At 37.0% G+C, this 15,642-nt stretch overlaps 1 protein-coding gene across 2 annotated transcripts; it reads right to left on the reverse strand.

Annotated features, from left to right (window-relative positions):
- Window positions 1–7,467: 7,467 nt before the first annotated feature.
- npbwr2b (neuropeptides B/W receptor 2b) lies at window positions 7,468–9,844 on the reverse strand. 2 transcript variants are annotated; one of them, XM_084098540.1, is made up of 2 exons: window positions 9,721–9,844; window positions 7,468–9,514 (listed from the first exon to the last, which is right to left on the reverse strand). In XM_084098540.1, the coding sequence occupies exon 2, from the start codon at window positions 9,358–9,360 to the stop codon at window positions 8,335–8,337; it is 1,026 nt and encodes a 341-aa protein (XP_083954666.1). In that variant the 5' UTR covers window positions 9,361–9,514; window positions 9,721–9,844; the 3' UTR covers window positions 7,468–8,334. The 2 variants fall into 2 exon arrangements, with proteins under 2 accessions (XP_083954666.1, XP_083954667.1); XM_084098541.1 differs by having other exon boundaries at window positions 7,788–9,487; window positions 9,721–9,767.
- Window positions 9,845–15,642: the final 5,798 nt, after the last annotated feature.

Below are 15,642 nucleotides of genomic sequence, written 5' to 3' on the forward strand. Positions count from 1 at the left end.
AGACCCCTCCATGATTTCTAAGTGGGAGAACTTGCAAAATAGCAGGGTGTTCAAATACTTATTTTCCTCACTGTATATACACACACACACACACTTCTGTCCCACCCATTTTTTAAAACAAAGTTCAGCCACTGTGGGTCGCCACATAATATTCATCATAACATCTGGCTCCTGGAGTAAAAAAAACACACAAAAAAACCCAGCTGAGAACGATTGAAGAAGTCTATGCATTTATATATATATATATATATAAGAAAGTGCCACCCTCTGACGTCACATAACGCCAATTCATTAGTGCTTTAGCACTCTCTACTCCTCTCGATTAGCGCAGGCTACCATTTGGTGAAAATCATGGATCCCTCCCCCTCTCTCAACTCTGTCATTTCTCAAACCAATCCCCATAACTGGGTTATAATACTACAGTTTGTGACTTATGATTTATGTGCTCAGTATTGACCAAGGGATGAAGTTGTGGAGGCTTGAACACCATCAGTCAATGAAGGACCACAAATAGATGGATTGTTTGATGTAAATCAACCTGTGTGTGTTTATGCTGTGTGTGTGTATGTGTATGCCAAGTGAATCCATGATGTCTTAGTATCAGCAATGCGGTGACAGCAAGAAGACGTGTGGGGTAATAAAAAGTGCAGCAGACTGATGCTTATGTGGCCTCACTCACGCACACATACACACCTCCATGTCCCAAGGCTAAAACCGAGGGATACAGCCCCCATAATTTAATGGTCAGCAGGGAGACATATTTCTTCTGGCTGCTGTGGAGGTATTAGCTGCGTCTGGGGTCTACACACAGGTCAGGAGGCTGTAGAGGCCTGCGTCACTATATTGCTGTGTTCAAATTCACTTTATTCTGCTTCCCACAAATCCCAAAGGATTGATTTATGACACTGAAGAAACACCTTACAAATAAAGTGGGGTTAACACCTTTGTGTGATGCATTTTTCCACTTAAGTTTTAGATGAGATATCTATCTGTTATGTCTTTCAGTGTGAACTGTTTTCACCTCACCCAAGAACTGAAGGGCAGATAAGCGTTTACGGGAAATGTCTGAGAAGAAATTCATTAGTTTTAAACTATTGTGTATAAATAAAGATCATTGTTAGTCAAGGTTTAGCTGGTTAGGTTAGCAAAGTATGGTTTGCCCAAGCTACCCAGCTATAGCAGGGTCCAAAAAAGCATGTTTCTCAATTTGTCAATTGTTATGTTATGTTTTGTCATATTATATCATGTTATATTATATTATATTATTTTATATTATATTATATTTTGTGGTCTCTTAAAATTTTGAAACGGCCCCCTGTTTGCTGTTTTTTTATGTTAATGAGTCAGTAGTGATCTACATGTAAGATGCATGATGCATTAAACTGATCAAATTTATTTTAAATAAATGTTAATCAAAGGACCCTGAAAAAATGTCATAAAAAACCAGCACAACTGTTTTCGACATTGATAATAAATGTTTCTTGAGCAGCAAATCAGCATATTAGAATGATTTCTGAATGACCATCTGATACTGGAGTAATAACTGCTGTAAATTCATAAATTACATTAAAATAAATATTAAAATAGATAAGTGATTTTTAATTGTAAAACAATTTCCCAATTTTACAATGTTCACTGTGTTTTTGATCAAATAAATTAAGCCTCAAGCTTAAGACTTTTTTCAATAACATAAAAAAATCTGATCAGCTTTTGAACAGTGTACATCTTGATTTTCATCAGTATTTAGTCACATGGCATTTACAAGTTAGAAGAAACAAACAGAGCAAGTGACCATGAGCAAAGATGGAGATTTCAAAGTGCAAAATTCCTACGGGTCCTTAGCTGAGCTACCTTGAGAGGAATGGGAATGCTAACAGATAGCTTTATCTCTAAATATTATAGACCTACTTGTTTCAAAAAATTCTTATATGCCACAAAATGGTAGACTATGTCGACATGAAGTCGTTTAAGGTTTCACCAAGTTCATAAGTGTTTTGGGTACCATGGAAACACTGTAATCCAGATCCATTCCGGCAGGCTCATTTGTCATTTGTATGTTGGTGATCAATTTTTTTTATTTATAAGTCTTCCCAGATCAATAGACAGAAAACAGAAGCAAATGTTACATCAGGAGATGAGAAAGGTCTCCACGAGCCTTATGACTTGTTAACATAGCAATATAAGTGATGATACCATGATGTTTCACATCTGAGGGCTCTGCATTGCATGTACTACAATGCTGTATAAGTCTTTATTAATCGATAATTTGCCCCATAATCATAATTTGTGTGAAAACTGAAGAAAAGTTGTTGCTGTTTTACTGCCTCTGGTGTTTATTTCAGAGGGAACCTGCAGTGAAACGTACAAGTACATTTTGCAGTTTTGCAGAAATGTAGCCAGAGTCGCATATTTCCAATGAGCCTAGGTTGAAAATGTTGCATTAAATGGCATCCATCGTTTTTATCTTCTGCCTAGAGGAGAATATGCCTTGTTTACAGCTGAATCAATGCCACATAACTGAAATGTTAATTGTTGGGAATGGACGTGAGCCAGACAGGATGGGAGCTTGTTAAATCCGCATCTGCATGTTGGCACCATGAGTCAGTCCAGACATCAGTGCGATGCGGAATTGATTTAAGAGCCTCTCATCATATAGAACACAGTCAGAGCTTATAATTGGCCAGTGAGGGTTTCCATGCTGGGCTGTTTGAGCCAGTAGCCCATTTGTATTGTGAACAAGCGGATGATATTGCGATCCACATTTCCAAAGCAGAGGAGGAGGCAGCTGGCAGATGACTCAGGATGAAATGCGAGTTTCATCACAATATCCACTCAATGCGTCTGTAACAAACTTACCGCTCTTTCTGCATTGAATCGAATCCTGCCTTCACCTGTATTGACCCTTACAATAACACACACTCTTAAACCCAGCTGTGCAGAGAAACACAATGAGATCATTCTCTGTGCAACCATCCATTCGTTCATCGCAGATAGACACATTCCCCGAGACAGGATGCAAATCTCGTCAACAGTTAGTCGATGTCATTGATTTGTGAGGGTACGGAGGCTAGGACATAATTGAAGTTTGCAGGAGGTTCCCCCTGTGTGTTCAAGTGTTTGACTTGTGGAGACAGAATACAGCGGGGGCTTCAATGTCGGATGCAGGTGATGGGCAAATCAAAGGCCAGCGTCTCTAGTGTTTGGAACGGAATGTCACAAAGTCAATTACAGCAATGTGACCGAATCACAATCAATGCAACATGCCAGTCAACTCCAAAGCTTTTCCTTTGGAACCCTAATAACATCAACATTACAAGGACACAGGATCACTCTTAATGTCTAATGCCTGTCATTATGGTCATGCATGCAATTGCAGGGACAAAATCAATTTGTGTCACAGTTTTGCCAAAGATCAGCAGCCGATGGCACAAGATATCCTCACAGGTGTCAAGTCATAGAGCACAATAACTAAAAGTGAAGTGTATGACTGCCATCTAGTGTCACTATTTAAAAGTATCAGGAAAATCCTGATTAAACTAGCTGTTTTGGAACACGGTAACACTTTACAATAACAGGGCATGAATAATCATGTAATAATACCTGAATTAATAGTTACTTCAACATGAACTCATGAATAGTGAAGATATAAACTAATCATGAACCAATGAAGAGCAATCCTTAACTACGACAGGAGTCATAATGATTCATGCATGAATAACAGCAGCCTTAAACATGTTAGTACATGTTTGATAGTTAATGCATTAATTAACGTTTAGGGGTAAACTAAATCAGTCAGTCTCTGTAAGAATAAATAAGAAGTAATCTAAATTTGAATTAAACATATGATTTAATACTGCCATAATTTAAATTGTAAAGTCATAATCTGCCATTTGCAGCTTTGTAACAAATAATTGGAATGGCGCATGATTATTTAGCCATTAACTACACAGATTTGTCTAAATAAAGGTGGAAAATAGACTAATAACTACCACTAATAAATTTAATTTGATCTAAACCGTTTTCTGATTTTTATAGTTAATTTAGGCCTATGTTTAGTAATAGCTACTTTTCTTCCCGGAACTACAGTATGTAAGGTTTGTTTCTGGTGGGACACTCATAGTGCACTCAGTGCTCGCTCGGCACATTAGTTGTGTTCATATGGTAGTGCAGGCATTTTAATCTCATAAATGTTGACTGCTTTGGTAAACAGAATTAATAATTAAAGACATGTTTGCATGTATGTTGTATTTGGGAGTTTTCTGGAGGTTATGTACAATAATTAAATGTATGTTTTGTTGAATATGCTGTAAGGACCACCCATTGGCCCAACGACGGAATCCAATGGTGGGCGAAGGAATAATGCGTGTATGTCTTTTCAGCGCTCCAGTGAAGTTCACTTAATTCATTGGAATTTAGTTTCAATATTACTTTAGTAATAGGAATACTTTAGTAATTAGTGACAGGAAACACCAGACTGCACTTTAATCTACTGGAAATAATGATTTCTGAAAAACGCAGAATGAATCAAGATGTAACATTTATTTGTCAGGTAAAAATGTATCATGCCAATTACACAAGTAAATGATTAAAAGCCAATTCAGAAATAATAAATACATTACATCATTTACTCAAAGATGACTCTAAAAGTAAGCAATGCATTCCTGACAGAGACACACAGTGATGTGTCAGGGCTTTCCAACAGGAAAACACTGAAACAGCCCTGTATGGGGGTGATAGACTGCTCTGTCACCTTCCCTTAAATACCCAGACCAGAACAAAAGGGTTATACAAATATTGTTTAGAGTTGTTTTGGGTCAGTTCATGTACCCCAGAGGGTAACACCTGGTTTCGGGAGATATCTTGAAGAGTCATCACCCAGAGAGGAGAACAGGATTCTCCTAAGTTCTCAATCTTTCTCATTAAACCAATGACTGCAATGAAATTAAGACCATTTTACCAATCGCACTGAGACACTTAAAATGATATCAAACATGAAAAGGAAAAACAATAGATTCACAAGACACATCATATGTGATATATAGACATTCTTAGTGAACTTTTGGTGACTTGACTCACGAGAAGAGGAAGGGAGGAGGGAGAGGGGGATGCAGAGATAAGGAAGAAGAAAAGTTTGGACAGGCTAAGTCACACTCAATAATGCAGGTCTGTCCTGTGCTCTGTCTTTGCTATCTTTTGTCCAGGGTGCGTTTTATGGCTTTATTGCAGGGTGAGTTTGGTCTTAGCAGGAAAATCAGTCCTCACAATGCTTTGATTAGCATTCGCTTATAGCTTATGCCCTATTTTACATATAAATGTGCCATATGTGTGTCTTTACAGGTATGTTTGGGCTTTCTTTTAAGTCCATATATGTTTAATTGTATAAATATAAATAAAAGAACTGCACAAAATTCTTATCTTTGTTTTTTTGTACCATGGGTGTAAAGGAATAAGGATGGCACTCTTATTGTTTATTCATATTTTAGTTAATGATTTATAAGTGCATCATTGTGTAATGACTTAACTTGAGGAGGCACATCATAATTAATTCATTATTAACTAACCATACACTAACATAAAGTAATGGCTTGTTAATGTATGACTGTGTCATGACTTTACTTGAGGGGGCACATCATAATTAATTCACTACTTACCAATTTCAGCTCATGTTTTATCATAAACTTACAATCAGATACACATGTACTACAACTAGTATTCAGCCCAGTTAAGTGATGTTGCGTGGCTTATCTAAAAGTCAGAGAACGGAGGTACAGTATCATCACGGCCTGCGTCTGGATGGAGAGTGAACTGTACTGATCCCAGCAAACGTTCCCCTGACCTTAGTTCATGTTTCCGGTTTAGTTGTTTTTTGGGGAACTGATTCTTCAGGAACTGTTTGATGGGAAAGAGAATACCACAAAATAGATTAGGACCTTTTAAGATAAAGTATTGGTGTTTTTAGTATTTTCTATGTTTGATAAGGAGGATCACTGAAATTAATGTCAAACTAATCCTGTGCCTTTCAGTAATGTTAATGATGAAGCTGCCGATGTCAATAGTTTAAATTATGACTAATAAATTGTTTAAATGTGTTTCAAAGTCAAAATATTTCATATTTATTCTTACAGAGCCTGAATGATTTATTTTACCCCTAAACGTTAATAAATGCATTAACTATCAAACATGTAATAACATGTTTAAGGCTGCTGTTATTCATGCATGAATCATTATGACTCCTCTCATAGTTAAGGATCACTCTTTCTTGGTTCATGATTAGTTCATATCTTCACTAATCATGAGTTCAAGTTTCTTAACTATTAATTCAGGTTTTAGTACATGATTATCCATGCCCTGTTATTGTAAAGTGTTACCTGGAACACTAACTGGTTTCTAGCTGGCTATTAGCTTGTCTTACCATCAGGTGGTGAAGCTTTTTTATTATTATTATTTATTATTATTATTATTATTATTATTTACTTGTTTACTGATTTTGTGACATAGTTGTCAACAACAAGCTAATGATCAACATCTTAAGTTTTGTTGTTGTTGTTGCTGTAGCTAGGCCATATATTTTAGGTAACTGGAGAGACTGTGTGAATGTGTGTTAAGATAAATATAACTGATTATTTAAATATGTATATGTATTATTTAAATATAACACATTAGTAATGATCAAAAGACAGGAGCATGCAAATAATGGTGTGCTTGCATAATAATAATAATAATAATAATGCACTTTAAACGTGACTGGCACTATGTAACTGACAATTGTAAGTATGGTTTAATATTAATTAAGACTCATCCATTCAGATCTTAAATATAGAAACTGTAGATATTATATGTAGAAATAAATGCAGGGATATTATGCGGAAAACGTAAATGCACGCTGCCCTCTTCTGTCTGTTGCGTGCAGTTACCGATATAAATGTCTACACACACACACACACACACACACACACACACACGCATATAAATAAATGTGTGACAGCTTAAGCTGTCACACATTTATTTCTTCATTTATTTATTTATTTATTTATTGTGAAACCAAGTTACCACAATTTTATTATTTGAACAGTATGGCTACCATGGCATGTAGCTGATGTTCGGTTCGTAATTGAAATGATATAGGCCTAGCTTCTTCAAAATAGGTTATTTCAGTGTGTGAGCGACTAACTCGGATTGTGACATGTTGTGACTCTTGCTCAGTGTTGTGGCATTCTAAGAACGCGCACAAACCCAGTATTAGTTACTTTTCAAGACCGCCAGGTGGCGTAACCCCCGCGTGACAGAAGAGAGAGAGAGAGAGAGAGAGAGAGAGAGAGAGAGAGAGAGAGAGAGAGAGAGAGAGAGAGAGAGAGAGAGAGAGAGAGAGAGAGAGAGAGAGTGTGTCCAGGACTATTTTTTTACAGTCTGTGGTCCAGGAACACTAATAATATTTGACATCTGCATCAGGCTAAATGAAAGACAATTGATTTATTCCATTTTATTTAGACCTAGTATTTAAAAAGCCATAATAGTATGCTTCACTGTATCGATCTACATGACCAACATCTCTTCATATACACAAACACAAATATTTCACATTTATATTCATTCATTAAAAGAATGCACGTTTAAACATCTGTCTCAAAAGTGCTATTAAGATACTATGATGCTGGACCGGAAGTGATGACGTTTCATGTGACAAAAGCAGGTCTATACAAATATATACACACGAATCCATTCCCTGCTGTTTGAGAAACACATGATGTCATCCTTGATATCACCTTTTTTTTCCTTTTTTTTTTATTCCTAGGTCAAGTTTTCAGGGCACTGCTGTTAGAAATGCTTTGAAGCACATTTCAAAATAGTTCATCACAGAGAGAGCACAAGAGGGAGACAAACTCTCACTTTAGAATTTAGTGTCAGGAAAATACTTTCTTTTATTATTGGGGAGCCACACAGGGACAGGAGAATCTGAAGTAGTGGACACAGTGATTTACTGTGAATTTGAATCTAATTGGGCAGAAACTACAATACTGAATTGGAACGACAGTGATTTCAAAAACAAAATGTCTATACGGGCTGAACACAGCCAGTAGGTATTCAGTTTTGATCATAGCCTAACTGTATTTTAATCAGGGCTGGTAATTGGCCACAAGCTACAGAATCATTAAAATATAAAATATTAGACATTTGTTTAACATATTTCAAAATATATTTTATATTTTATTTAGATATATTCCAATTGCTAAAACCCGCATCCTGTTTGCTACCTTAATTCAAATCCAAGAATCGAACTGGAATTCAGTTCCGAATGGTGCACACATATAAAGCTCTTCGTCTCTTCAATGTGTGTTAAATTCGGGTTGGTCTACATTCTAACATCTTCTTGAATGCTTTTCTGAAGCTGTCGTCCAGGAAGGCGTAGAGGAACGGGTTCAGACAGGAGTTGGCGTAGCTCAGGCTGGTAATGAAGTACGAGATGCCGATGAGAAGCGGTGTGGTCCGAAGGTCTGTGGTCAGCGCTACGATGGTGCTGAGGTGAAAGGGCGTCCAGCAGAACAGGCACACGGCCAGTACAATAAACACCATGATAGTCACCTTCTTCTTGGCTTTGTCCAGCGCTTTGGCGTTGGTGTTCAGACGCATGTTTCTTAGTTTGTACAGCATCATGGTGTAAAGAATGCAAATTGTAGACACCGGAATGGCAAAGCCCAGTATGAGGGTATAAATCCGGCTCGCTTTGAACCATAAACTTTCAGGACTTGGGAAACTCAGCACGCAGCTTTTCCTGTCGAAGTCGTCGGGACTGATGTAGACTTCTGCGAAAACGGTGAAGGGGATGACGATGAGGATCACCAGCATCCACACGCATAGACTCACTATCTTGGCTGCCCGGTACGTGCGGTACGGCATGCGCTTGGAGCGCACGGTCGACAGCACCACCAGGTACCGGTCCACACTCATAACAGTCAGAAAGTAGATGCTGGAGAAGATGTTATAGTGATCGATGCTTAAAATAATTTTGCAAAGCACTTCACCGAACGGCCAGTAGTGTAACAGATGCTCCGCTATATTGATGGGGAGCACTAAAGTGAAGAGGTCGTCGGCGATCGCCAAGTTCAGAATGAACATATTGGTCACCGTCTTCATTTTGGGTGCTTTGAGGATCACATATATGACCGCCGTGTTGCCCGTCAGACCAACGGCACATATCACGGAGTAAATGACCGGGAGAACCACGTACAGATCTGCGTAAAAGAAGTAGTCAGCCGGCGGCGTGCAGTTCAGATCGCTCCGGTTGTGAGAGTTGTGATAGTACAAGTCCATGCTGTAGTTGCATGTCGGGTTTGGGATGAAGGGACTCGTGATGTTCTCCATACTGTAACAGCTGAGCCTCCGGGGATAAGTGCTTTACTTTATAAAGCTGCGCTCTCGCTTTCGCAGATCTCTCCACGAGTCTAAGGTGGTCGATGTCTTTCATCTGTCTCTTTGCGCGTCACGAGATCTGAGAGCGATACAATACATTGGCATCCTGCAGAAAACAGACAGTACAAACAAATGTACGCTGAGAAACTTATAACATATGCGCGAATTATGTATACAATTTAGAATGTAATAATTTCATTTAAAACAAACAATGTAAAAAAAAAAAAAGTAGCATATTCATATACGAATTGCAAATGTTACTTTTAAAAGAAAAGAAGCAACAGCTAACAGTGAAAAGGTGCGAGGTCTTACCGTGTTTGATATTCTTTCTCCGTGCGCGCGCTGTCCCCTCTCTGCGCCAGGCAGCGTAGCTCGCGCTTTCCCCAACAAGTAGGAAAGAAGTGCGACTGGTGACGTCACATTCTACCTCGCGCTCTCCGCAGATCTTTGAAAGAGTCACGCATTCTTTTTGATTGTTTATGTGTGGGTAATTGTCCTTTGGTAAACTACATGAAAAAAAAATCATGTCCTTTGGTAAATTATTTTAAACAGTAATTTTCTAATTTTGTTATAATTATTAGCTATATATGCATGCAACTATTGAGATATAATTAGCCTAATAGAGAATCTGCACTGATATTAACATTAAAATTGAAAGGCAAAAAGCGGTTTACAATTGTGGGGAAAAAAGCAGTTACAGCATTTTTAATATATAATGCAAGTGTTAATATAATTGTGAACCTAAAATTATGAAAAGTTCACGTACATGTTAGTCAAGTAAGGTTTTTCTTATTTATTTTTATAGCAAGCCAGACTAGAGGATGTGGTGTCCAGCGATTGGCTGTCTGTTCAATTAAACCACAACCAGTTATCATAATGGTGAATGATTGGCTTATTGTGCAGCATCATATCCAGTGATTGGCTCAATATGCCCTGATCCAGTCATCATAAGTGTGAGTGATTGGCATGTTGTTAAGCATAAGATATGATGGGTGATTCACAGTCTGGAAGCTTTGACTGGCGACCTAGGAGTGACAGAGAAATACTTTTAAAACATTATGAAATAAATTATGCATTCCCATCTTAAAATGGAGTCACTTTATAGAGGTATTCACCAGTGCACATCCCACACATTTTAATTCAGAAGAACTTAGTAAATTAAAGTTTGAAAACTAGCACTTTACAATAATGTTAATGTTTACAAAAATGTTAGCTTTAGTTATTGCAATAGTTGACATTTACAGTGTGAGATGAAAAATGTATTAAGATGTGAAAATTAACATAACCCATACAGTAGATCAATAAATGCAGTTAATTATGGCTTATCGTGAATTAACAGTGAAGAATAGTCTATACATCAGCCTAGAATAATAAAGGGTGTATGTTGTTTTTTGTTAGTTCATGATTATAATGCATTCATTTAAATAAATTGAACCTTGTTGTAAAGTGTTAGCATTTAAATTTACCTTGTGCAAAACCTTGTGTAACTTGAAAAAGATGTAACTTGAAGGCTTTTTGGAGAAACCCATGAACACTTTTTTGTCAAAAACTGGGATTTTGAAAATAGATTATGAAGTATTTTTCACTATAGCTGTAGCAAAATGATTTGAATTAGTCTGCTTTTGAATGATTGATAATATTATTGTGGAGTGGATAAGTTTCAGTGAGTTCCTGCATGTGGAATAATAAGAAAACAGCATAAAAAGGTATTTTGAAGAAGGTGAATTCTGACCCACAGTATTGTTGCATATTCCTTTCTTCACAGTGCCAGTACAGATTGCTACTCTTGAATAGGTTATGACTAACTAATAATGGTATTACAGACTACAGTGACTAAATATAAAGCCTTTTCTCTCTTTTGTCATATTCAACTTCATTCATTTGAGGCTTTATTTTTCCAAATGATTGCGTTTGAAAGAGTCCGTTCATGCAGGTGGTTGGCTGCTCTATTGCTGGATGAATATGATAAGATTATGCTATAGTCATTACATGATAAAGCAGGATTAATGGTGACCATGAGCTGAAGTCAGCTAAGGACAAGGGTATTAATTGCACACAAGCTTATTGTTAATGTGAGCAGTGAATATGAATTTAAGGCTAAGCATTATCTGATGTTGATTTGTAACGTTAATTAGTGAGGTGAAATAGCAGATACCCTGCTGTCATTTTAATTTCATCCTTTTTTAATTATACCCCTTGTGTTCCACTTTATCACTACTCCATTATTAAAGGAAAAGACCTCTTTGGCTTTCTGCGCCAGCACCCCTGATCTGTGTCTCCCGATGAAGAGCTTCATAAGCTGCATGGAGTAATGATAGTTTAGAGGGGACTTGTGTGACTGATTGGCTCGCTTTAGAACAATCAAAGGAAATTGACTTATGTTATTCCCAAGTGTCAAAGAGCTAATTACGTGTGCATGCTGAGAGGAAAGATCCCTGGTCTGACAGCGCTTTAAAGGGATAGTTCACCCAAAAGTTTAAATTCTGTCATTATTTACTCACCCTCAAGTTGTTCCAAACCTGTATACATTTCTTTGTTCTGTTGAATACAAAGGAAGATATTTTGAATAATGTGGGAAACTGGACAGTTCTGAGCCACCATTGACTTTCATAGTATATGTTGTTTCCTACTATGCAAGTCAACGGTGCCCCAATGCGGCCTGGTTACAAACTTTCTTCAAAATATCTTCCTATTCGTTCAGCAGAACAAAGACATTTATGAGTATTTTCTCCTAAAATCTGCAGTGAACCAAAAACCAAAAGAAATCGCTGGTGTTTCTGATGTCATAAACTACCTTGTAACCGATCACAACAACGTGTGATCGTCAACGAGTGGATCTCTGAGCTGGTGTGAGTGAGTGGAGGCGGGACTAATTTGCATATTCACAGAACTGCATACTAAATGAGGCAAGGGTGTAGAGTTACATTCAAGATATTTTAAGGCAAGAATAGTTTTTTTTTTTTCAAGGATAAAAACTTTTAAATATATCATTTTGGTGATCAAAGGTTAAGGTTAGACTCACATTTGGCAAAATGTACCATGGCTACCAAAGTTTCAACCAAAAAGTTTCTGCAAAAAGAAAAAAAAGAGTGGCTGCAAAGTGTGACAGTGATGTATTATTTTAATTGCAGGGTGGTATAACAAAAACTTGGCACACAATATGGTTCCATAGTCATTTTTAAGGTGCAATGATTCAGAAGTTCCAGATAGTTTGAAATGTGGGGATAGGAGGAAGATAAAATGGCATGAGTTTGAGTTCTAGAAATAGTTACGTCTAGAAGATGTGTCTCTACTTCATTTGAACTGTCAAATCAGATGTTCTGATTCTCAGTGTAGAGTTTGTTCCATTATTTATGTGTAAGGATGAAGAGCTTTTTGGATGGGCAAATTTGTGAGATGCTGATGTGTAGGAGTTGGGAGCAAGGTGACGGTTTGATGATAGTTTCAAGGGAGCAGGGAGCTGAGCAGCATTTGGCGGCTTCTAACAGCCATGAGCAGACTCATAGCATGCACAAATTCTCATACCTTAAATATGGTGATTGGACACAGTGATACAATGGAATCATTGAGAATTATGAGAATTTGTCCATGCGATGAGTCTGCTCATGGCTGTCAGTAGCCACCAAAGGCTGCCTTGCTGGTAAAATTTATACTTGTAGTCTTATGCTAAATTGTATGTAGTATATCATTTTCATAAAAAAGTGAGAAGAGATAGCAAAAAGATTTAATGTGCCAAAAGAAATGTAACGTGCAACTTGTGGCTATTTTGAATACATCTTGATTTGCAATATGAATTTAAATAATCTACTCTACCGAAATCAAAATATAGTTGGTAAGATTTTTTGGTAACACTTTATTTCAATGATCCACTTTAGACATTCTATTTACTAAAAGTAACTTTGCAACTATACCTTAATTTTTTTTAATACAGTCAACTTGGATATATAAGTAAATTACATTAAACTGACTTAAAAAGGAGCTGAATCTTGTATAACTTGAAGTTGAAGTTGAAAATTGTGTAACATGTTGTCAAAACTTATTGATCATATATTGTTTTACAGTGTACATGCCAACTATCAGTCATTAGAGTATTAGTAGGATGTCTGCTTAATATCTGCTTACACTTTATTGTGATGCTCCCCAACAGACATTCTACTGACTATAAGTAACTGTGCAAATACATCAACTTGTTCTACTAATCTGAACCAAACACCTAACCCTAACCTAATAGCCTACTACAGTATACTAATACTCTTATGAGAGTTAGTTGAAATGTATAGTTGCATAGTGTAACCGAGAAGAAGTCTCATACTCACCAAAGCTACAGTGATTTGTAAGTCTTCTTTTTTTTTTTTTTTTTTTGCATCCATGCTTAAGAAAATAATTAATTTCTTTGTTTTCTTTGGTTAAAAGCTTTCAAGCATATAATCATGCTAACACACAGTCTATTTGCATAACAATCAAAGCGCTAAATTATTTACATGTTCTGGGTGTATTCATGTGATAAAAACTGTGATTGCATGTGATTACACCTTTTGTTTGAGAGTATTTATCTGCTTTTTTTTTCAGATTTAATCTGTTCCATTTTCTCTTTGCAATTTTAACACACAACTTGTGCCCTGAGACAAGGCTAGAAATTCAGTGGGAAGTCTATTTTACTCTTCCCTAAGCATTCGCTCTGAATTTATTCAGCGAATAATTCCAACAGGAATATTGGCTTGTTTACTTGTTAGTAATTGGATAATTATGTCATGGTGGGCTGTTATCCAAAGAGCTTTTAAAAATTCAAATCCTTTCATATGTGAACCACTGCTGTGCTGTCACTGTACAGTCTTATTAAACCTATTATAAAAAATAAAAATAAAAAGACTCAGAGTGACCAAAATTCGTGTTAGAACCAAACTGAACAGAGAAAAGTGGTTTTATTTGTGTGACAGCAGTAAGTGCAACAGAACACACCCTTAAATGTTTTCTTTTGCAATCCAAATCCGTTTCTTGGTCTCATATACCAGAATTACAGTTCTACCAAAAAGACTCGGGAGGATTCTCGTATGAATGAATTTTATTTTGTAAAATGATTTTACAGACAAAATGAATAAATAAACCCTCGACAAGCTCTCTCTCAAAGTTCTTTGGCGTGGGCCCCGTCCTTCTTCCAGGTCTTGAAGTTAACTTGTAGATCCTGCCTGCTGATAGAGGCAGGGGCGGAGCCTACCCCCGGACGAGTGGACAGAAGCCATCCTGGTGGTGGTGGGGAGCATAGATATCATATATAAACGCTAGATGTCTTATGGCGCAGTCACTTCCGGCATCACCGTTCGGCCATCTTATGTCAGTGCTCTGTGCATTAAGGTGAGTGATCAGCATGCACACAAATCCTCATATCTCGCTGAAATATTGACGGATTTACAAACGGTTTGGTTTCTTACAAACGTTATTAACGTGGCTATAATTCCGAATGCTTGAACATGTATGTTATAATTTTTCATATGTATGCAGTGTATGTATGTAGTGTCATAACTACATCTCTGACGTTTATAACAAACCAAACCGTTTGAAAATCGGTAGAAAATTGGGCAAGTTATGGTTATTTAAAAGTATTTGCACCATTAAACGAGTGAGCGAGCGCACTGCCGCAAGATGGCCGCCACGTGCGGACGTCGACCTCCATTGGCCAGCAGCGCGCACGAGACATCTAGCCTTTATATATGATATCTATGGTGGGGAGGATGGAGGGGAACTTCGCTATGACACCTACAGGCAGCAAAATAGGAGGATAAGATTGGTCTTTTATATTTGATGTCAAGCTGCGCATTGGCTGCGCAAGATTATAAATTAACGACGTTGAGTCTTTCAGGTAGAACTTACGCTTACATTAACATATTGAAGGTGAAAAAAAAATCATAAATAAATAGCATTGAGAAAATTATAGGGCATTAACTGTAAGGGCAATAATTAATTATGGACCACTGATTTTTGTTGTCTAGAAAAAAAAAAAAAAAAAAAAAAAAAAAATTATTATTGGGGCTAGTAAAATGCCACATCACATGTGCATTGTTGTTAAAGAGTGTAATTACGAAATAACTTGTACATACAGTTTTCTCATGTGAACATTAATGAGAGAGTAAATGAGCCATGAGAGCAAGAATTAGATCTCATCTATAAGGAGCTATTTCCTCCCAGAACAAAAACCTCATCAGAATTTTAATTGCACATGGAGTGAACAAGGCCATC

The sequence above is a fragment of the Abramis brama genome (assembly GCF_963993115.1).
Source record: "Abramis brama genome assembly, chromosome: 22".
Taxonomy (NCBI): Eukaryota; Metazoa; Chordata; class Actinopteri; order Cypriniformes; family Leuciscidae; genus Abramis; species Abramis brama.